This window comes from Haematobia irritans, chromosome 3, assembly GCF_050003625.1.
Source record: "Haematobia irritans isolate KBUSLIRL chromosome 3, ASM5000362v1, whole genome shotgun sequence".
In the NCBI taxonomy this organism is placed as follows: Eukaryota; Metazoa; Arthropoda; class Insecta; order Diptera; family Muscidae; genus Haematobia; species Haematobia irritans.
Window position 1 is genome coordinate 117,018,268 of NC_134399.1, and position 23,722 is coordinate 117,041,989.

General features: G+C 29.3%; 1 protein-coding gene across 1 annotated transcript; it reads left to right on the forward strand.

The window, feature by feature from the left end:
• Positions 1-344: 344 nt before the first annotated feature.
• LOC142229991 (gamma-butyrobetaine dioxygenase) lies at positions 345-21,905 on the forward strand. The gene is made up of 5 exons (XM_075300597.1): positions 345-724; positions 811-1,027; positions 5,572-5,698; positions 5,771-6,079; positions 21,349-21,905. The coding sequence occupies exons 1-5, from the start codon at positions 428-430 to the stop codon at positions 21,662-21,664; spliced, it is 1,266 nt and encodes a 421-aa protein (XP_075156712.1). The 5' UTR covers positions 345-427; the 3' UTR covers positions 21,665-21,905.
• Positions 21,906-23,722: the final 1,817 nt, after the last annotated feature.

The window sequence follows — 23,722 nt, forward strand, 5'->3', positions numbered from 1 at the left end:
CTTACCAAAATTTCTATACATCCCTCTTCATTATAAAGTAAACAAACATTACGGATGAAAGCAAATTCAGAGGCCGGTTTTATTTGCAATCTATGTAAATAAAATGAAAATAAAACCTGACCCTTGACAGAGATAAATACAACAGGTGGCTCTTTACCATGACGGTCCAAAGTCTGCGTACGAGTTGCGGCCAAATCAAGTGATACAATTTTGCGTGTAGAGTATTGGTGACGCTGCTTTGCTGATAAGAAATCAAAACACAAAAATTGATAACAAACTAGTAGCTGAATAAAAAAAAATGTTCCCATTCACAACGCTGAGTGACTTTATAATATCTGGCCTTTGTCCAATCAGTCTCAATTAAACCGTCAGCACGTCAACATCTTTCGCAGGCAAAACGAAAACGTGTCGAACGCGGAATTTCGGAATGTTAAAAAGCGCTCTAGTTCAGTTAATCAATAGAACCTCCAAAACCCATATACCTAATACCGGCGTACTGGTTCAGCGGTTCATTAGTGCCTCCGTAGAAAATGACAAATTTGTGGTAGTAGAATCGGAGAATATTGCAAATCAGACATCCTCATTATCTTCGGCGCCATTAAAGTTCCCTAGTGTTTGGCTACGTGACAATTGCTATTGTCCTCAATGCTTCCATCCCACCTCGAAGTCACGTAAACATGATTGGGATAAATTCGATGTGAATGTCCGTGTGGTGAAGCTACAGGTGAGAGGGTCAATTCTATTTAGCCACGCTTATTTTAATGATCCGTAACGTCATCATCAATTTCATTTCAATTTCATTTTCAAAAGACCAATGAGAAGACGAAAGAATTAATTATCGATTGGAGTGACAATCATCAGTCGGTATACAATCTTAAATGGTTGCAGGAACGTGCTTTCGATGATAAACGGCGCCAAGAGTATTTGAATGATTTTTATCGACCAAAACCAAAACATTGGAGGGGAGCTGATTTCAATAATATTACAGAAATTTTTGATTTCAACGATGTTATACACAATGATGAGGGTAAGCGACCAAAATTTTAATTTAGGCATGCTACATTAGAGTTTTCTGTAAGAAAACTCTTTTCAGCCATGCTGAATTAAAGTTTTCCTATAGAAAACGCTATTCAAGCTGGCTGAATAAAAGTTTTCTTATAGAAAACTCTATTCAGCCTGGCTAAATTAAAGTTTTTCTATAGAAAATCCTATTCAGCCTGGCTGAATTAAAGTTATCCTATTGAAACCTCTATTCAGCCTGGCTGAATTAAAGTTTTCCTATAGAAAACTCTATTCAGCCTGGTTGAATTAAAGTTTTCCTATAGAAAACTCTATTCAGCCTGGTTGAATTAAAGTTTTCCTATAGAAAATTCTATTCAGAGTTTTCTATAGGAAAACTTTAATTTAGCCTGGCTGAATCAAAGTTTTCCTATAGAAAACTGTATTCAGCCTGGCTAACTTAAAGTTTTCCTATAGAAAACTCTATTTAGCCCGCCTTAATTAAGCTTATTCAGAAAAATTTTTTATCAAAATTTTATTTCCAAGAAAATTTTGTCAAAATTTTATTTCTATAGAAACTTTTTTCCAAATTTTATTTTTATAGAAAATTTTGTCAAAATTTTAGTTCTATGGAAAATTTTGTAAAAATTTTATTTCTATAGACAATTTTTGGCAAAATGTTATTTCTGTAGAATATTTTGTCAAAGTTGTATTCCTATAGAAAATTTTGTCAAATTTTTTTCTATTTATAATTTTGTCAACATTTTATTTCTATAGAAAATTTTGGCAAAATTTTATTTCTGTAGAATATTTTGTCAAAATTTTATTCCTATAGAAAATTTTGTCAATTTTTTTTTTCAATATATAATTTTGTCAACATTTTATTTCTATAGAAAATATTGTCAAAAATTTAGTTCTATGGAAAATTTTGGAAAAATTTTATTTCTATAGCAAATTTTGTAAAAATTTTATTTCTATAGAAAATTTTGGCAAAATTTTATTTCTGTATAATATTTTGTCAAAAGTTTATTCCTATAGAAAATTTTGCCAATTTTTTTTCTATATATAATTTTGTCAATATTTTATTTCTGTAGAAAATATTGTCAAAATTTTATTTCTATAGGAAATTTCGTCAAACTTTTATTTCTATAGAAATTTTTTTCAATTTTTTTTTTATGGAAAATTTTATTTCTATAGAAAATATTGTCAAAATTTTATTTTTCTAAAAAATATTGTCAAAATTTGATTTCTATAGAAAATTTTGTCAAAATTTTAGTTCTATAGAAAATTTTGTCAAAATTTTCTTTCTGTAAAACATTTTGTCAACATTTTATTTCTAAAGAAAATTTTTTCAAAATTTTGTTTCTGTAGAAAATTTAGTCAAAATTTTATTTCAATAGAAAATTTTGTCAAAAATTCATTTCTATAGAAAAATTGTCAAAATTTTATTTCTATAGAATATTCTTATGAAACTTGTTTTCTACGGAAAGTGTTTTTAAAATTTTGGTTCAAAAAAAATTTTGTCAAAATTTTCTTTCTGTAAAACATTTTGTTTCTAAAGAAAATTTTGTCAAAATTTTGTTTCTGTATAAAATTTAGTCAAAATTTTATTTCAATAGAAAATTTTGTCAAAAATTTATTTCTATAGAAAAATTGTCAAAATTTTATTTCTATAGAATATTTTTATGAAACTTTTTTTCTACAGAAAGTGTTTTCAAAATTTTGGTTCTATAGAAAATTTTGTCAAAATTTTCTTTCTGTAAAACATTTTGTTTCTAAAGAAAATTTTGTCAAAATTTCGTTTCTATATAAAATTTAGTCAACATTTTATTTCAATAGAAAATTTTGACAAAAACTTATTTCAATAGAAAATTTTGTCAAAATTTTATTTCTGTAGAATAATTTGTCAAAATTTTATATCTATAGAAAATTTTGTCAAAATTTCATTTCTATAGAAAATTATCTTAATTTTTTTTCAAAATTTTGTTAAATTTTATTTCTATAGAAAATTTTGTCAAAATTTTATTTCTATCGAAAATTTTGTTAAAATTTTATTTCTATAGAAACATTTTTCACAACTTTTTTCTATCAAAAATTTTATTAAAAATTTTGTAAGTATTTTATTTCTTTAGACAATTTGGCAGAATTTTATTTCTATAGAAAATATTGTCAAAATTTTATTTTTCTAAAAAATAATGTCAAAATTTTATTTCTATAGAAAATTTTGTCAAAATTTTATTTCTATTGAAAATTTTGTCAAAAATTTATTTCTATAGAAAATTTTGTCAAAACTTTATTTCTATCGAAAATTTTGTTAAAATTTTATTTCTATAGAAAATTTTTTCACAATGTTTTTCTATCAAAAATTTTGTTAATATTTTATTTCTATAGAAAATTTTGTCAAAATTTTATTTCCATAGAAATTTTTGTCAAAATTTTATTTCTACAGAAAAAAATATTGTCAAAATTTTATTTCTTTAGAAAATTTTGTTTAAATCTTATTTCTATCGAAATTTTTGGCAAAATTTTATTTCTCTAGAATATTTTGTCAACATTTTATTTCTATAGAAAATTTTGTCAAAATTTTATTTCTATTTCTTTTTCTAAAAAATTATTGTAAAAATTTTATTTCTATAGAAAATATTGTCAAATTTTTTTTTTTCTAAAATTATTGTCAAAATTTTATTTCTATAGAAAATGTCGTCAAAATTTAATTTCTATATAAATTTTTGTGAAAATTTTATTTTTATAGAAAATTTTGTCAAAATTTTATTTCTATAGAAAATTTTGTCAAAATTTTATTTCAAGAGAAAATTTTGTCAATATTTTATTTCAATAGAAAATTTTTTCAAAATTTTATTTCTATAGAAAAATGGTCAAAATTTATTTCTATAGAATATTTTTATGATTTTTTTTTCTACAGAAAGTGTTGTCAAAATTTTGGTTCTATAGAAAATTTTGTCAAAATTTTCTTTCTGTAAAACATTTTGTCAAAATTTTATGTCTAAAGAAAATTTTGTCAAAATTTCGTTTCTATATATATAATTTTTTTTAATATTTTGTAAAAATTTTAGTTCTATAGAAAATTTTGTCAAAATTTTATTTCTACAGAATATTTTTTGAAACTTTTTTTCTACAGAAAGTGTTGCCCAAATTTTATTTCTATAGAAAATTTTGTCAAAATTTCATTTCTGTAGAAAATTATCTCAAAATTTTTTTCTATCAAAAATTTTGTTAAAATTTTATTTCTATAGAAAATTTTGTCAAAATTTTATTTCCATAGAAATTTTTGTCAAAATTTTATTTCCATAGAAAATTTAGTCAAAATTTTATTTCTATAGAAAATTTTGTTTAAATTTTATTTCTATCGAAATTTTTGGCAAAATTTTATTTCTGTAGAATATTTTGTCATCATTTTATTTATTTTTAAAAATGTTGTAAAAATTTTATTTCTATAGAAAATATTGTCAAAATTTTATTTTTCTAAAAAATATTGTCAAAATTTTATTTCCATAGAAAATTTTATCAATATTTTATTTCCATAGAAAATTTTTTCAAAATTTTATTTCTATAGAAAATTTTGTCAAAATTTTATTTCTATAGAATTTTTTTTTCAAAATTTTAGTTCTATAGAAAATTTTGTCAACATTTTATTTCTAAAAAAAATTTTGTCAAAAAAAATTTTTTTTTTTTTTATATTAAATTTAGTCAAAATTTTAGTTCAATAGAAAATTTTGTCACAATTTTATTTCTGTAGAAAATTTTGTCAAAATTTTATTTCTGTAGAATATTTTGTCAAAATTTTATTTCTATAGAAAATTTTGTCAAAATTTTATTTCTATAGAAAATTTTGCCAAATTTTATTTCTATAGAATATTTTTATGAAACTTTTTTTTTTCGACAGAAAGTGTTGTCAAAATTTTTTTCTATAGAAAATTTTGTCATATTTTCATTTCTGTAGAAAATTTTCTTAAAATTTAATTTCTCTAGAAAATATTGTCAAATTTTTTTTCTATAGAAAATATTTCTGATTGATTATTGTTGACCTTCTTATTTTATTTTTAATTTTTATAGTTTCGGCTATAGGTCGATTAAAAGGCATAGGATTGATGTTTTTATTGAAGTTTTATTTTCAATGTTTCGGTTGACTTCGTCAAAACTGTTTTCAAGGCTGAAGTGAAACAAAAACCTGAAATTTTAAAATTTAATTACAAACATATTGTTATAATTTTATTTCTCTAGCAATTAATGTCATAATTTTATTTCTATAGAAAATTTTGTTAAAATGTTATTTCCATAGAAAATTTGGTCAAGATTTTATTTCTCTAGAAAATTTTGTCAAAATTTTATTTCCATATACAATTTTGTCAAAATTTTATTTCCATATACAATTTTGTCAAAATTTTATATCTACAGAAAATTTTGGCGAAATTTTATTTCTATAGAAAATTTTGTCAAAATTTTATTTCTATAGAAAATTTTGTCAAAATTTTATTTCTATAGAACATTTTTTATAACCATCAAACCGTTAAATATCTTTACGTCGATTTATGACTCCATTAAATTCCATAGTTCTTAAAAAATGGCTAGAAGCATTGGCTGTTTATGGCGTCTCCATCATTAGAAATTCACCCATCGAGAAGACGGTGGTACGCCAATTAGCTGAGCGTGTCGGTTTTATCCGTCGCACTACCTATGGGTAAGAAGAATTTATGAAACATTAATTCATTAATCCACACTCTCATGCTGTTCGCCCAACCCCATTCAACAGGGAGGAGTTTATTGTTCAGTCAAAACCAGGTGCTAAAAATGTGGCCTATCTTTCGGATCCTCTGCCACTACACACTGACCTGCCTTACTACGAATATAAGCCAAGTTGCAATATTTTACACTGTATGGTCCAGTCAAAATCCCAGGGTGGTAGTAATCTCCTAGTCGATGCATTCCACATTGCAGACTGTATGAAGAGGGACTACCCAGAGGATTACAAAATTTTAACAGAGACTCTAGTGGACTGGAATGATATTGGCAGCGAGGATGACAAACATTTCCATAATATTTGGCGTGCTCCGGTCATATGGTAAGCAGAACATAATTCCATTTCATTCGCATTCACGTACACCTGATATAGTCATTCGGGCACATTAAATGAAGAGTAGCAGAAGGTAAATGGATTGGCATGGTTTAAAGGTCATCGACGAGGGGGCAGGATCTTTGGCACAACATATTGAGGGGGGGTCAATGAGATTCTGGTGGTTGTGATTCACTTTTGAATAATTTATTGTCAAAAGCATTATGTCACTCTCTTGGTGGTACTTTTGGCCAAAACAGCGATTTTTAACCGTGCGATTCGAATGGTGGTAGCGTCGTAGAATGGCATTTTAGTGGAATTGAATGTGATGTAGATTTTTTATGCTAAACTATTCATGAGTCAGGACATAGGATTAGCATGGAACAGTGTTTAGCAGTGGAATCTACGGTCATTTGCGGATCAAAAATATCCTCTGGGAAATCGAAAGTGCGCCGATAGATGGGAGTTGGCAACAATGTTCTACTTTTATTCGTTCGCATTATGTTTTCCTCTCCAAAGGGAAAAATTAGATATGAAAATATTCTTTTTATATCCACCACCATAGAATGGTGACGGGGGTATAATAAGTTTGTCATTCCGTTTGTAACACATCGAAATATCGATTTCCGACTATATAAAGTATATATATTCTTGATCAGGGAAAAATTCTAAGACGATATAACGATGTCCGTCTGTCCGTCTGTCTGTCTGTCTGTCTGTCTGTTGTAATCACGCTACAGTCTTCAATAATGAAGCAATCGTGCTGACATTTTGCACAAACTCGTATTTTGTCTGCAGGCAGGTCAAGTTCGAAGATGGGCTATATCGGTCCAGGTTTTGATATAGTCCACATATAAACCGAACTCCCGATTTGGGGTCTTGGGCTTATAGAAATCGTAGTTTTTATCCAATTTGCCTGAAATTTGAAATCTAGAGGTATTTTATGACCATAAAGAGGTGTGCCAAAAATGGTGAGTATCGGTCCATGTTTTGGTATAGCCCCCATATAGACCCATCTCCCGATTTTACTTTTTGGGCTTATAGAAACCGCAGTTTTTATTCAATTTACCTGAAATTGGAAATCTAGAGGTACTGTAGGACCACAAATACGTGTGCCAAAAATTGTGAGTATCGGTCCATATTTTGGTATAGCCCCCATATAGACCCATCTCCCGATTTTATTTCTTGGGCTTATAGAAACCGCAGTTTTTATTCAATTTACCTGAAATTGGAAATCTAGAGGTATTGTAGGACCACAAATATGTGTGCCAAAAATTGTGAGTATCGGTCCATATTTTGGTATAGCCCCCATATAGACCCATCTCCCGATTTTACTTCTTGGGCTTATAGAAACCGCAGTTTTTATTCAATTTACCTGAAATTGGAAATCTAGAGGTATTGTAGGACCACAAATATGTCTGCCAAAAATTGTTAGTATCGGTCCATGTTTTGGTATGGTCCCCATATAAAAAGACGTCCCGATTTGGGGTCTTGAGCTTATAGAAACCGTAGCTTTTATCCAATTTGTCTGAAATTGGAAATCTAGAGGTATTTTAGGACCATAAAGAGGTGTGCCGAAAACGGTTAGTATCGGTCCATATTTTGGTATAGCCCCCATATAGACCGATTTCCCGATTTTACTTCTTGAGCTTCTAGAATCCGAAGTTTTTATCCTATTTGCCTGAAATTGGAAATCTAGAGGTATTTTCGGGTCATAAAGAGGTGTGCCGAAAACGATGAGTATCGGTCCATATTTTAGTATAGCCCCCATAAGAACGATCTCCCGATTTAACTCCTTGGGTTTCTAGAAACCGTAGTTTTTATCTGATTTGCCTGAAATTGTAAATATTCTGGTATTTTAGGCTCACAAAAACGTGTATCGGATTACGTTTTTATCGGTCCATTTGGTAATGCCTCCATATAGATCGACTTCACTTCTTGAGGGTGTAGAAGGCGTAAAATTTACTTCTACAGATTTAAGATTTCATATCAAGACGTTATTTTATAATTTTCATGCACACTTACAAGAGATGTTAACGATTCCTCTAAAACTCGAACAAAAATGGTTCTTATAAATCCAGAATCTGATATAGTCCTCATAGGTGAAATCCTTAAATTTATCTTCGGGAAGTGTCCTCAAGTCCTCAATCCCTCCTGACATTTCAAAGGAAACCCTAATATTTGGTTCATGGTGGTGGGTATTTAAGATTCGGCCAGGCCGAACTTACTGCTGTATATACTTGTTAAAGAAAGAATTTGACGTTACTTTATATTGCTCCAAGGGACTACAAAAGATTATCTCACGAACCCGGCCAGCTTCGCTGCATCATTCTTTTTTAAACTGGGAGACATGTTTTTTAAAAATTTCGCATTTATTTCGAAGAAACTATGTCAGCCATTTGCTTCAGATAATATAATCGTTCTAAAAAAATTAAAAGTATTTGAAGTTATTTTCGAAATGCATATGAATACGAATTTAAATTTATTGGTCAGATAGTTCTTTGTTTTTGAGTTTAAGCCTTAACTCGTTTTTTTTTTTTTTGCTTGATCACTTTCAACGAAAATTTCAAATTTCTTGAGTCGTACAGTAAATATATGTCGAATCATTAACACGGACCATAATTTATCAAACCAAGTCGTCTTACAGTCAGTATCCTTTATTTTCCAAAAAAAAAAAAAATATGTACAAATATACGGTGAATACTAAAATAGTCCATTTAAACTACAGAAAAATATTTTATTTTTGTTAATATTTGGTTTTGTTAATATTCCTAACCACATATCGAGGAGAGAGTGGTACGGTATTCGTTGGACCATCCTCCAAATTTCCTGTGAATTTTAAGTCTGATTTGTCAAGGGGAGGTATCCATCTCCTCAACATATCAGACAATTAAGAACCCTATTTCAACTGCTTTCTAGGAAGATATGCTATTTACCGACCAGATGTTTTATATTCATTTCATAACCTCCCCAGGTAAATCGAAGAAATTTAGATTATTGACTATTCCAAAGGGGAGTTCCCTTTCAAAGGAAAAGGAAATTTCAAAGGACGTTCTCTTCCCCGATCAAATATCGAAAATATCGAAAAATACCCTCAACCTTTTCAAAAATGTCAATATCTTTTCTTCGAAATGCCAGGCAAGAAGGAGGTCTCCCTCATCGGCCATATATCAAACAAGTATATGCGGCCTTAAGCTCAGTCAGGCTGAATCTTACGTATCCTCCACCATGGATTATGTAGAAACTTCTACTCAAGGTTATTGCCCATATGGTAGCACTTGCCGGTGGCAAGGTACCTTTCCATTTTTATACCCACCACCATAGAATGGTGAAGGGGGTATAATAAGTTTGTCATTCCGTTTGTAACACATCGAAATATCGATTTCTGACTATATAAAGTATATAAAGGGTGATTAAAATTTCAAGGGCCGATGTTGATTTTGAATAAAACACAAACTTTTTAGGAAATTATTGTAATTTTATTTTATTATGATATATTGGTATTACTCAATTATGTATGGAACAAAATATCGGCCAAATGGGCTCCGCGACCTCGGCGGCACACCTTCATCCGATGGTCCAAATTTTCGATGACGTTGAGACATAACGGAGGTTCTATGCCGTTAATGTGCCGAATTATTTCATCCGTTAGCTCTTGAATTGTTGCTGGCTTATCGATGTACACCTTTTCTTTCAATAACCCCAAAGAAAAAAGTTCAACGGTGTCAAATCACATGATCTTGGCGGCCAATTGGCATCGCCATTACGTGAGATAACACGGCCATTGAATTTGTTGCGCAAAAGAGCCATTGTTTCGTTAACTGTGTGGCAAGTGGCACCGTCCTGCTGAAACCACATATCGTCCACATCAATATCTTCCAATTCGGGCCATAAAAAGTTCGTTATCATCTCACGATAGCGAACACCGTTCCACAGTAACTGCCTGACCGGCCTCATTTTGGAAAAAATACGGCCCGATGATGGCGCCAGCCCATAAACCACACCAAACAGTCATTCTTAATGGGTGCATTGGTTTTTCGACAATCACTCTTGGATTCTCATTCGCCCAAATGCGGCAATTCTGTTTATTGACGAATCCACTGAGGTGAAAATGTGCCTCATCACTTAAGACGATTTTCTTCGAAAATTGATCATCCACTGTTGCCATTTCTTGGAACCATTCTGCCTATTCACGACGTCCATGGTTCAAATTGAGTAAGTCTGAAATAGAGAAATGTCAAATAAAATTCGGAAAAAACTTGGCGTTTAGGTGTGGTTCACATTCAACATCGGCCCTTACAATTTAACCACCCTTTATATTCTTGATCTGTGAGAAATTCTAATTCTAAGCAAGTCCGTCTGTCTGCCTGTTGTAATCAAGCTACAGCCTTCAATTATGGCGCTATCGTCCTGAAATTTGGCACAGATTCGTCTTTTGTTTGCAGGCAGATCAAGTTCAAAGATGGGCTATACCGGTCCAAGTTTTGATATAGTCCCCATATAAACCGACCTCCCGATTTGGGGTGTTGGGCTTATAAAAACTGTAGTTTTTATCCAATTTGTGTGATATTGGAAATCTGGAGGTATTTTAGAACCTAGGGATCTATAGTACAAACCAATAACCGATTTTTCGACTTTTCGATTATTGACTTTTATTCAAAAATCGATTTTCGATTACTTTTACCAATCAAAATTCGAATATTCGATTTTTCCTAATCGAATTTCATAGAAAAAAATTTAATCTACTAAATATTCGATTTTATGAAATCTATTTGTCTTTTTGTGGTTGTTGTCAACAATAGTTGCTAAGAAATGCCAAAAATTAGTGTTCCAGCTAAACATGTTTTTTTTAATATGTTTAATATATTTTTAAAATGTTCAAGGAAATTGAAAACACAAAGGATTCATTTCCACCAATTTGATATTTTATTTAACCCTCTGTAGCTGAGGTGGTCTAATTTTAACAGACGAGACGAAGTCCAGCAGACCTCATTTCAGTCCATTGTGATACCACAGTGGTGAACTTCTCTCTTATCACTGAGTGCTGCCCGATTCCATGTTAAACTCAATGACAAGGGACCTCCTTTTTATAGCCGAGTCCGAACGGCGTTCCACATTCCAGTGAAACCACTTAGAGAAGCTTTGAAACCCTCAGAAATGTCACCAGCATTACTGAGGTGGGATAATCCACCGCTGAAAAACATTTTGGTGTTCGGTCGTAGCAGGAATCGAACCCACGACCTTGTGTATGCAAGGCGGGCATGCTATAGAAAATTTTGTCAAAATTTTATTTCTATATGGTTATATTTTGGTATGACCATATAGTAAGTAACATCACGTTCCAAATTTGAACCGGATCGGATGAAATTTGCTCCTCCAAGAGGCTACGGAGGTCAAATGTGGCGAACGGTTTATATGGGGGTTATATATAATTATGGAACGATATGGACCAATTCTCGCACGGTTGTTATAGATCATATACTAACTCCATGTTCCAAATTTCAACCGGATCGGATGAGCATATTGCTTCTGTTAAAGGCTCCGCAAGCCAAATCTGAGGGTCCGTTTATATGGGGGCTATACGTAAAAGTGGACCGATATGGCCAATTTGCGATACCATCCGACCTACATCAATAACAACTACTTGTGCCAAGTTTCAAGTCGATAGCTTGTTTCGTTCGGAAGTTAGCGTGATTTCAACAGACGGACGGACGGACGGACATGCTCAGATCGACTCAGAATTTCACCACGACCCAGAATATATATACTTTATGGGGTCTTAGAGCAATAATTCGATGTGTTACAAACGGAATGACAAAGTTAATATACCCCGCATCCTATGGTGGAGGGTATAAAAATGAAGAAATATGTGGTCGTATCCTTACATCTAGCTACATTTCAATTTAATTGAAACCAATGACTGAAACATTAAAATCGATTTCTGATAGTCAAAATTAAAAAGATAGTTCAAAATCTATAATCGATTGTTGATAGGCAAAATTAAAAAATTGGTTAAAATCTAAAATCGATTTTGCGATTATTTTTAGGTTAATAATCGATTTCGACTTTTTTAGATTTTCATGCTAAAATTCGAATAATCGATTAATTGATTTTCGATTTATAGATCCCTATTAGGACCATTAAAAAGTGTACCGAAAATGGTGCCTATCGGTCCATGTTTTGGTATAGCCGCCATAAAGACCGATCTCCCGATTTTACTCCTTGGGCTTCTAGAATCCGTAGTTTTTATCCAAGTTGCTTGAAATTTTGAATCTAGAGGCATTCTAGGACCATAAAGACGTGTGTCGAAAATGGTGAATACCGGTCCATGTTTTGATACAGCCCCCATATAGCCCGATCTCCCGATTTTATTTCTGGGGCTTCTAGTATCCGTTGTTTTTACCCAATTTGCCTAAAATTGGAAATCTAGAGGTATTCTAGGAAAATGAAGAGATGTGCCGAAAAGTGTAATTATCGGACCATGTTTTGATATAGCCCCCCATATAAACCGATCTCCCGATTTTACTTCTGGGGCTTCTAGAATCCGTAGTTTTTACCCTATTTGCCTGAAATTGAAAATGTAGAGGTATTCTAGGAAAATAAAGAGATGTGCCGAAAAGGGTGAGTACCGGTCCATGGTTTGATGTAGCCCCCAGATTTACTTCTTGGGCTTCTAGAATCCGTAGTTTTTATCCAATTTGCTTGAAACTTGAAATCTAGAGGTATTCTAGGTGTGCCGAATATATTGAGTATGGGCACAGTTTTTGATATAGCCCCCTTATAAACCGGCCAACCGATTTGGGGTCTAGATTCTGGAACTAACAAGTTGGCTGATAAGTCCCCGTTCTAACAAAGAAAAACACATTTTTTTGTCAAAATTCGTTTTTATTATTCAACATAGTTCCCTTCAAGAGCGATACAACGATTATAACGACCTTCCAATTTTTTGATACCATTTTGGTAGTACTCCTTCGGTTTTGCCTCAAAATAGGCCTCAGTTTCGGCGATCACCTCTTCATTGCAGCCAAATTTTTTCCCTGCGAGCATCCTTTTGAGGTCTGAGAACAAGAAAAAGTCGCTGGTGGCCAGATCTGGAGAATACGGTGGGTGGGGAAGCCCAATTCATGAATTTTTGCCATCGTTCTCAATGACTTGTGGCACGGTGCGTTGTCTTGGTGGAACAACACTTTTTTATACTCTCCACCATAGGATGAGGGGTATATTAACTTTGTCATTACGTTTGTAACACATCGAAATATTGCTCTAAGACCCCATAAAGTATATATATTCTGGGTCGTGGTGAAATTCTGAGTCGATCTGAGCTTGTCCGTCTGTCTGTTGAAATCACGCTAACTGCCTAACGAAACAAGCTATCGACTTGAAACTTGGCACAAGTAGTTGTTATTGATGTAGGTCGGATGGTATTGCAAATGGGCCATATCGGTCCACTTTTACGTATAGGCCCCATATAAACGGACCCCCAAATTTGGCTTGCGAGGCCTCTAAGAGAAGCAAATTTCATCCGATCCGGCTGAAATTTGGTACATTGTGTAAGTATAATGGTCTCTAACAATCACGAAAAAATTGGTCCATATCGGTCCATAATTATATATAGACCCATATAAACCGATCCCCCGATTTGGCTTGCGAAGCCTCTAAGAGAAGTAAATTTCATCCGATCCGGCTGAAATTTGGTACATGGTGTTAGTATATGTCTCTAACAACCATGCAAAAATTGGTTCACATCGGTCCATAATTATATATAGCCCCCATATAAACCGATCGCCCGATTTGGCTTGCGGAGCCTCTAAGAGAAGCAAATTTCATCCGATCCGGCTGAAATTTGGTACATGGTGTTGGTATAAGGTCTCTAATGACCATGCAAAAATTGGTCCATATCGGTTCATAATTATATATAGCCCCCATATAAACCGATCACCAGATTTGACCTCCGGAGCCTCTTGGAAGACCAAAATTCATCTGATTCAGTTGAAATTTGGTACGTGATGTTAATATATGGGCCCAAACACGCATGCAAAAATTGGTCGATATCGGTTCATAATTATATATAGGCCCCATATTAACCGATCCCCAGATTTGACCTCCGCAGCATCTTGGAAGAGCAAAATTCTTCCCATTCGGTTGAAATTTGGTACGTGATGTTAGTATATGGTATTCAACAACCATGTAGGAATTGGTTCCTATCAGTCCATAATTATATATAGCTCCCATATAAACCGATCGCCAGATTTGACCTCCGGTGCCTTTTGGAGAAGCAAAATTCATCCGATCTGGTTGAAATTTTGTACGAGGTGGTAGTATATGATATTTAACAACCATGCCAAAAGTGGTCCATATCAGTCCATAATCATTTATAGCCCCCATATAAACCGATCCCGAGATTTGGTTTTGGAGCCTCTTGGAGGAGACAAATTTCATCCGAGTGAGTTGAAATTTGTGGATGACAGTCTTTCGTAGAAGTTTCTACGCAATCCATGGTGGAGGGTACAAAAGATTCGGCCTGGCCTAACATACGGCCGTATATACTTTTTAAAGTTGTGCCTTTGGAATAACTTCCAAATTTTTTCCTGGGACTATTCCCATAAACAGACTCAAAATAGCCCGCGAAACAGTCCGCAATAGACTGGTCCCCACAAAAGTCAGCATCATCCCTCCGGATCTTCGATGGCCTAGTGGAAGACTTATATAAAATCTTCAAAAAAATCGGGCAAGAGGGCCCCTCTGTTCAACGAGATATCAAAACTATTAATGAACATTGCCATTATATTAATGACCATTTTCGTTGAGTCAATTAAAAAACGTTTGTCTCAATTGTAAAGAATTACTCTGTGTGTGTAACCTGTGTTGGAAACCAGGACCCTGGAACGGAGATCTCCCCAGGATTTCAATTTACGTGCCTATTTGCGAAAATCTGATATGAAGGTTTGAAGTTGTGTAAACATTCTAAACCCCAATTCAACTGCCCCAATCTATTCCCGCTTCCCAAAATGATTCAACTTGACTCAAGTGAAGATACTGTGCATTGCCAATCTAAAACGATATCATCCTGTGCAACAAAAATGCATAATGTGAAAATCCTTCCTACTTCCGTCCAATAAAAATAACAAAAACAACCAACGCGATATGTGGTTGTAACAAACAATATTTTTGTTTTCATAGCCGCGCGTCATCTGCAAAACAAGTGAATGTGGATAATGTGGGGACTGAATTTATCAGAAATAATGGGCTCCTGCTATATTGCATTCCGTTTTACTTGATGGTAAGTCGTTGCCGTGCTGCAACCAAGAAAGGACAAACACCACAAAACAAAGAATAAAAATCGATTTTCAATTTATTTATTGCTCCTGAGTTTGTTCTCTGGTGTTTCCTATTATTTCCTTGTTTCATCATCATCATGGTAAGATGGTGTGCTAGTGAGAGACATGAAAATATGCTTTCATATCATCAGTGTCGATAAAGAGCAGAGCAGAAGAACGATGGAAGGAAGGATGGAGAAGATGACTACATTCCAATACATTTTATCGCTATGACACTTCATTTGCGATAGCTCATCACTTTACTACAACATGCCCCGAGTCAACTCGACGCAGCTGAGCTGTGAATCCCACTGTGAAAATTTGCTTTAGCAAAGAGTGGGCAATGTGGCAGCACCATATCCGTCTGTTGTTGTGCAGCGGGTGATTTAACTGACTTGTGTTCTCTCTGCATAAATTCCCTTGGAAGCACTTTTGAAAATTTCTTTTATATAAAAATCACAGTATTACGAAATGCAAATAAAGAAGCATTAAAATTGGAATGTGCACGTTAGTTGAATTTTACTCACGAAGTAACTTTTGCTGTCAGGGAAATACTGGACGAGAATAGGACTCCATTCCACGGTTGCCACTCGAGCCAAAAATAATCTACCAAGAAAAATGTATTCTTATAGAAAATTTTGTCAAAATTTTATTTCTTTTGAAAATTTTTTCAAAATTTTATTTCTATTGAAAATTTTGTCAAAATTCTATTTCTGTAGAAAATTTTTTCTAAATTTTATTTCTATAGAAAATTTTGTCGAAATTTTATTTCTATAAAAATTTTGACAAATTTTTATTTCTATAGAAAATTTTGCAAAATTTTAGTTCTATCGAAAATTTTCTAAAAATTTTATTTCAATAGAAAATTTTGTCAAAATTTTATTTCTTTAGACAACTTGCAAAACCTTTGTTCTATAGAAAATTTTTTTCAAAATTTTATTTCTATAGAAAATTTTGTCAAAATTTCATTTCTATAGAAAATTTTGTCAACATTTTATATCTATAGAAATTTTTTTAAAAATTTTATTTCTTTAGAATTTTTTTTTCAAAATTGTATTTCCATAGAAAATGTTGTCATTTTTTATCGAAAATTTTATTTATACAGAAAATTTTGTCAAAATTTCATTTCTATAGAAAATTTTGTCAACATTTTATATCTATAGAAAATTTGTTCAAAATTTTATTTCTATAGATTTTTTTTTTAAATTGTATTTCCAAAGAAAAATTTGTCAATTTTTTTATAGAAAATTTTGTCAAAATTTTATATCTATAGAAAATTTGTTCAAAATTTTATTTCTATAGAATTTTTTTTCAAAATTGTATTTCTAAAGAAAAATTTGTCAATTTTGTCAAAATTTTATTTCTACAGAAAATTTTGTCAAAATTTTATTTCTATAGAAAATTTTGTCAACATTTTATATGTATAGAAATTTTTTTCAAAATTTTATTTCTATAGAATTTTTTTGTTCAAAATAATATTTACATAAAAAATGTTGTCAAAATTTAATTTCTATGGAAAATTTTGTAAAAAAATTATTTCTACAGAAAATTTTGTCAAAATTTTATTTCTATAGAAAATTTTGTCAAAATTTTATTTCTATAGAAAATTTTTCAAAATTTTATTTCTATAGAAGATTTTGTCAACATTTTATTTCTATAGAAAATTTTGTCAAAATTTTATTTCTATACAGAAGTTTGTCAAAATTTTATTTCTATAGAAAAAATTGTCAAAATTTTATTTCTAAGAAAATTTTGTCAAATTTTTATTTCTATAGAAAATTTTGTTAAAATTTTATTGCTATAGAAAATTTTCTCAACAATTTATTTTTATAGAAAATTTTCTCAAAATTATTTTTCTACACAAAATTTTGCCAAAATTTGATTTGTATACAAAATTTTGTCAAAATTTTATTTCTGTAGAAAATTTTGCCAAAATTTTATTTCTATAGACAATTTTGTCAAAAATGTATTTCTATAGAACATTTTGCCAAAAAATTTTATTTCTATAGAAAATTTTGTCAAAATTTTATGACTTAGAAAATGTTGTCGAAATTTTATTTCTTTAAAAAATTTTGTCAAAATTTTATTTCTATAGAAAAAATTGTCAAAATTTTATTTCTAAAAAAATTTTGTCAAATTTGTATTTCTATAGAAAATTTTATTAAAGTTTTATTGCTATAGAAAATTTTCTCAAATTTTTTTTCTACACAAAATTTTGCCAAAATTTTATTTCTGTAGAAAATTTTGCCAAAGCTGTATTTCTATAGAAAATTTTGTTAACATTTTATATCTATAGAAAATTTGTTCAAAATTTTATTTCTATAGAATTTTTTTTCAAAATTGTATTTCCAAAGAAAAATTTGTCAATGTTTTTATAGAAAATTATGTCAAAATTTTATTTCTATAGAAAATTTTGTCAAAATTTTATTTCTACAGAAAATTTTGTCAAAATTTTATTTCTATAGAAAATTTCGTCAAAATTTTTTTTCTATGGAAAATGTTGTCAAAATTTTATTTCTATAGAAAATTTTGTCAAAATTTTATTTCTATACAGAAGTTTGTCAAAATTTTATTTCTATAGAAAAAATTGTCAAAATTTTATTTCTAAGAAAATTTTGTCAAATTTTTATTTCTATAGAAAATTTTGTTAAAATTTTATTGCTATAGAAAATTTTCTAAACAATTTATTTTTATAGAAAATTTTCTCAAAAATTTTTTTCTACACAAAGTTTTGCCAAAATTTTATTTGTATAGAAAATTTTGTCAAAATTTTATTTCTGTAGAAAATTTTGCCAAAATTTTATTTCTATAGACAATTTTGTCAAAAATGTATTTCTATAGAACATTTTGTCAAAAAATTTTATTTCTATAGAAAATTTTGTCAAAATTTTATGACTTAAAAATGTTGTCGAAATTTTATTTCTTTAACAAATTTTGTCAAAATTTTATTTCTATAGAAAAAATTGTCAAAATTTTATTTCTAAGAAAATTTTGTCAAATTTGTATTTCTATAGAAAATTTTATTAAAGTATTATTGCTATAGAAAATTTTCTCAAATTTTTTTTTGTTAAAGAAATTTTATTTCTTTAACAAATTTTGTCAAAATTTTATTTCTATAGAAAAAATTGTCAAAATTTTATTTCTAAGAAAATTTTGTCAAATTTGTATTTCTATAGAAAATTTTATTAAAGTATTATTGCTATAGAAAATTTTCTCAAAATTTTTTTTCTACACAAAATTTTGCCAAAATTTTATTTCTGTAGAAAATTTTGCCAAAGCTGTATTTCTATAGACAATTTTGTCAAAAATTTATTTCTATAGAAAATTTGGCAAAAAAATTTATTTCTATAGAAAATTTTGTCAACATTTTATTTCTATAGTCAATTTTGTGAACATTTTGTCAAAATTTTATTTCGATAGAAAATTTTGTCAACATTTTATTTCTATAGAAAATTTTGTCAAAATTTTATTTCTATAGAAAATTTTGTCAAAATTTTATTTCTATAGAAAATTTTGACGTTTTATTTCTCTTATTTCTAAGGCAATTTTGTCAAAATTTTATTTCTATAGAAAATATTGTCAACATATTATTTCTATAGAAAATTTTGTCAAAATTTTATTTCTATAGAAAATTTTGTCAAAATTTAATTTCTAAAGAAAATTTTATTTCATTAGAAAATTTTGTCAAAATTTTATTTCTATAGAATATTTTGTCGAGATTTTATTTCTATGTTGACAAAATTTTATTTCTATAGAAAATTTTGTCAAAATTTTACTTCTATGGAAAATTTTGTAAAACTTATGTTTCTATAGAAAATTTTGTCAAAATTTTATTTCAATAGAAAATTTTGTCAAAATTTTATTTCTATAGAAAATTTTGTCAAAATTTTATTTTTATAGAAAATTTTGTCAACAATTTTTTCTATAGAAAATTTTGTCACAATTTTTTTCTACAGAAAATTTTGTATTTTTTTTATTTTCTTTGAAAATTTTGTCAAAATTTTATTTCTATTGAAACTTTTGACAAAATTTTATTTCTATTGAATATTTTGTCGAGATTTTATTTCTATAGAAAATTTTGTCACCATTTTATTTCTATAGAAAATGTTGTCAAAATTTTATTTTTATAGCAAATTTTGTCAAAACTTTATTTTTATAGAAAATTTTGTCAATATTTTATTTCTATAGAAAATTTTGTCAAAATTTTATTTCTATAGAAAATTTTGTCAAAATTTTATGTCTATAGAAAATTTTGTCAAAATTTTATTTCTATAGAAAATTTTGTCAACATTTGATTTCTATAGAATATTTTGTCGAGATTTTATTTCTACGTTGGCAAAATTTTATTTCTATAGAAAATTTTGTCAAAATTTTATTTCTATAGAAAATGTTGTCAAAAGTTTATTTCTATTGAAAATTTTGACGTTTTATTTCTCTTATTTCTAATGCAATTTTGTCAAAATTTTATTTCTATAGAAAATTTTGTTAACATATTATTTCTATAGAAAATTTTGTCAACATATTATTTCTATAGAAAATTTTGTCAAAATTTTATTTCTATAGAAAATTTTGTCAAAATTTTATTTCTACAGGAAATTTTGTCAAAATTTTATTTCTATAGAATATTTTATCGAGATTTTATTTCTACGTTGGCAAAATTTTTTTTCTATAGAAAATTTTGTCAAAATTTTATTTCTATAGAAAATGTTGTCAAAATTTTATTTCTATTGAAAATTTTGTCAAAATTTTATTTTTATAGAAAATGTTGATGTTGTATTTCTCTTATTTCTAAGGCAATTTTGTCAAAATTTTATTTCTATGTGGGAAAAATTTTATTTCTATAGAAAATTTTGTCAACATTTTATTTTTATTGCGAATTTTGTCAAAATTTTATTTCTATATAAAATTTTGACATTTTATTTCTCTTATTTTTAGGACAATTTTGTCAAAATTTTATTTCTATAGAAAATTTTGTTAACAATTTCTTTTTATAGCAAATTTTGTCAAAATTTTATTTCTATAGAACATTTTGTCAAAATTTTATATCTATAGACAATTTTGCCGAAATTTTATTTTTTATAAAAAATTTTGTCAAATTTTATTTTTATAGCAAATGGTGTCAACATTGTAATTCTAAAGAAAATTTTGTCAAAATTTTATTTTTATAGACAATTTTGTGAATATTTTATTTCTATAGAAAATTTTTTCAAAATTGTATTTACATAGAAAATTTTGTCAACATTTTATATCTTAGGAAAATTTTGTCAAAATTTTATTTCTGTTGCAAATTTTGTAAAAATTTCATTTCTATAGAAATTTTTGTCAAAATATTATTTCTATAGAAAATTTTGTCAACATTTTATTTCTATAGAAAAGTTTGTCAAAATATTATTTCTATAGCCAATTTTGTCAAAATGTTATGACTATAGAAAATTTTGTCGAAATTTTATTCCTATAGAAATTTTTGTCAAAATTTTATTTCTGTAGAAAATTTTGTCAAAATTTTATTTCTATAGACAATTTTGGCGAAATTTTATTTTTTATAAAAAAATTTGTCAGTTTGTTATATTTAAAGAAAATTTTGTCAAAAATTTGTTTCCATAGACAATTTTGCCAAAAATTTGTTTCTTGTGAGAATTTTGTATAAATTTTATTTGTATAGAAAATTTTGTCAAAATTGTATTTCATCCGTTGTGTGTACAACCTGCTTTTAAGAAAATCATTTTTATAATTTGAGATGTAACTACCTAACACTGTGACCTTCTTCCTTACCGATCTGTGCTCTCCTCAAAGTAATCATGGTAACGCCTTTAATCGTCTCCATCAATATCATCAACTACTTCATCATCATCTTCATGAGTATTATTTTCGTTTTGACAACATTTTTATGATGATTTTTGTCATTGAATTTTGGTCCTTTTTTTTCGCCCATAATCTTGACTCTCCTTATATTCCTAACAGTTTAGACAATGACGGAAATTATACGCGCATAAATCACAGTATACCACAACGTGACAGCCATTTTTCGGTGCCATTGGATGCAGTCATGCCCTGGTACGAGGCCTATGCGAAATTTGTTCGCATGGCTCGTGAGGATGCCCATTCGTTCAAGACGAAGCCCGGTGACGTTTTGACATTCAATAACATTCGTCTGCTGCACGGTCGCACCGGTTATGATGATACCGAAGACAATGTACGATACATTGTGGGTGCCTATTTGGATTGGGACATAATTTATTCCAAGTTGCGGGTATTAAAATCAAAGGCAGGACAATGACGAGGCAGGAAATTGAGAAAAGCAGCCAAGCAAAAAGAAATGCAGCACAAAAAACTACCATCAATGCTGATCAACTCCTTCCATCCAAAAACAATAAAAAAGACAAAAACTTTTGAAAGTTTTCATATCTCCAGTCACACAGAGGACCTAAAAAGAGTTGGATTTTTTTATTTTAGCTTTACTGTTATTTTTATGTTTTGATGAATAAAATGAATTTTTATGAAAATGACTTTAAAGCGAATCAGTGCAAAATATTTTCTTTATCCTTTATTATCCGTGACTGATAATGTTTTTATTTGCAGATTTTGTAAATGGATGTGAATGTGTCTGTGTGTGCTCGGGTTTGTATGTGAAATTTTCCACCGCTTGATTAATGTGATAAATTGCCTGTGAAAAGCAAGTGATTGACATAAAATTTTCCTCCATGTGGTTTCTTTACCCCTTGTGTGTTGCCTATGCCCCGCTGTTTGCCCACCTCCTTTGAAGGATTTTGTTGCTTTGTATTTTGAACAAATTGGCTTAAAGTTTTTTTTTCGACAACAAAGAAGGATGCTTTTATGTCAGCCCGCCAGTCGGTTTACATCACCCACTGCGAGAATTGACACAAACCGCAGATTCATTTATTCACTCGATGGGTCTAGGAATATTTTCAACCAAGTAAGCTAATTTTGCCACTTTACTTTCAATAGCTTAAAGTTTAAGGGCATATGTGTTAGGTATCTTAAAACAACCCTACGGGAAATTGGGCAAATTGCCACTAATGGATTTATTATAGGATTGGTTCCAGTGCTCCAGTTTGTCGCAATTTTTAAATGGTTCTGGCTCTTGTGCCCAAATCACTTTCGTCCCAAAAATCCCAAATTTAAATTTAAAATTCCCATAAAAACCGCCAATAAATGTTTGACATTTTGAGTGTAGAAAATGTTGTTCCTATAGAACTGAGACCACCTCCCTTATTCTGTCAAGAAAATCAGTAATAATTTAAAAATTAAAAAAAAAAAAAACAAACGTTTGTCATATCAGATAATGACTTCGAAACAAAAAACCAGGAGACCGGTGATCGTCTTTCCAATGCTCAAGAAATGGAAGTGGGAGTTCTATCGACAGGTTTTTATGAACAAATTTCTAATTGGATTGTAGATCAATATGAAGGTGAACCATCCTCGTATCTTCTCTCTTTGTGGGATATATTGTCCATATCAATCATGAACACTGATGAGGGGGACACATGTAGGACCGAGTCCTGATGAAGGGGACACATGTAGGACCGAGACATTGTATAAAAATGTCTTAGCCAACCTGGATTTTATTTAGGGCTTCAGCCCATGGTTGCCAGGGTTGGTAGAATTCTACCAAAATGGTAATTTTTTACTGTTTGGTAGATTGTTAGAATTCTTAATTTTTTGGTAGATTTTACAAATAATTCCTCTTCAACTAAGGGGTTCTTCACAAAATTTTCTATAAAAATAAAATTTTGACAGAATTTTCTATAGAAATAAAATTTTGAAAAAATTTTCAATAGAAATAAAACTTTGAAAAAATTTTCTATAGAAAAAAAATTTTGACAAAATTTTCTATGAAAAAAAATTTTGACAAATTTTTCTGTAGCAATAAAATTTGTAAAATTTTTTCTATAGAAATAAAATTTTGACAGAATTTTCTATAGAAATAAAATTTTGAAAAAAATTTCAATAGAAATAAAATTTTGGCAATCTTTTCTGTAGCAATAAAATTTTGACATTTTTTTTTTTAAATAAAATTTTGACTAACTTTTCTTTAGCAACAGACAAATGACAAAATTTTCTATAAAAATAAAATTTTGACAGAATTTTCTATAGAAATAAAATGTTTAAAAAATTTTCAATAATATAAAACTTTGAAAAAATTTTCTATAGAAATGAAATTTTGACAAAATTTTTTACAGAAATTTTTCAATGGAAATAACATTTTGACAAAATTTTCTATAGAAATAAAATGTTGAAAATTTTTTCTATAGAAATAAAATAAAAAAATTTCAATAGAAATAAAATTTTGAAAAAATTTTCTATAGAAATAAAA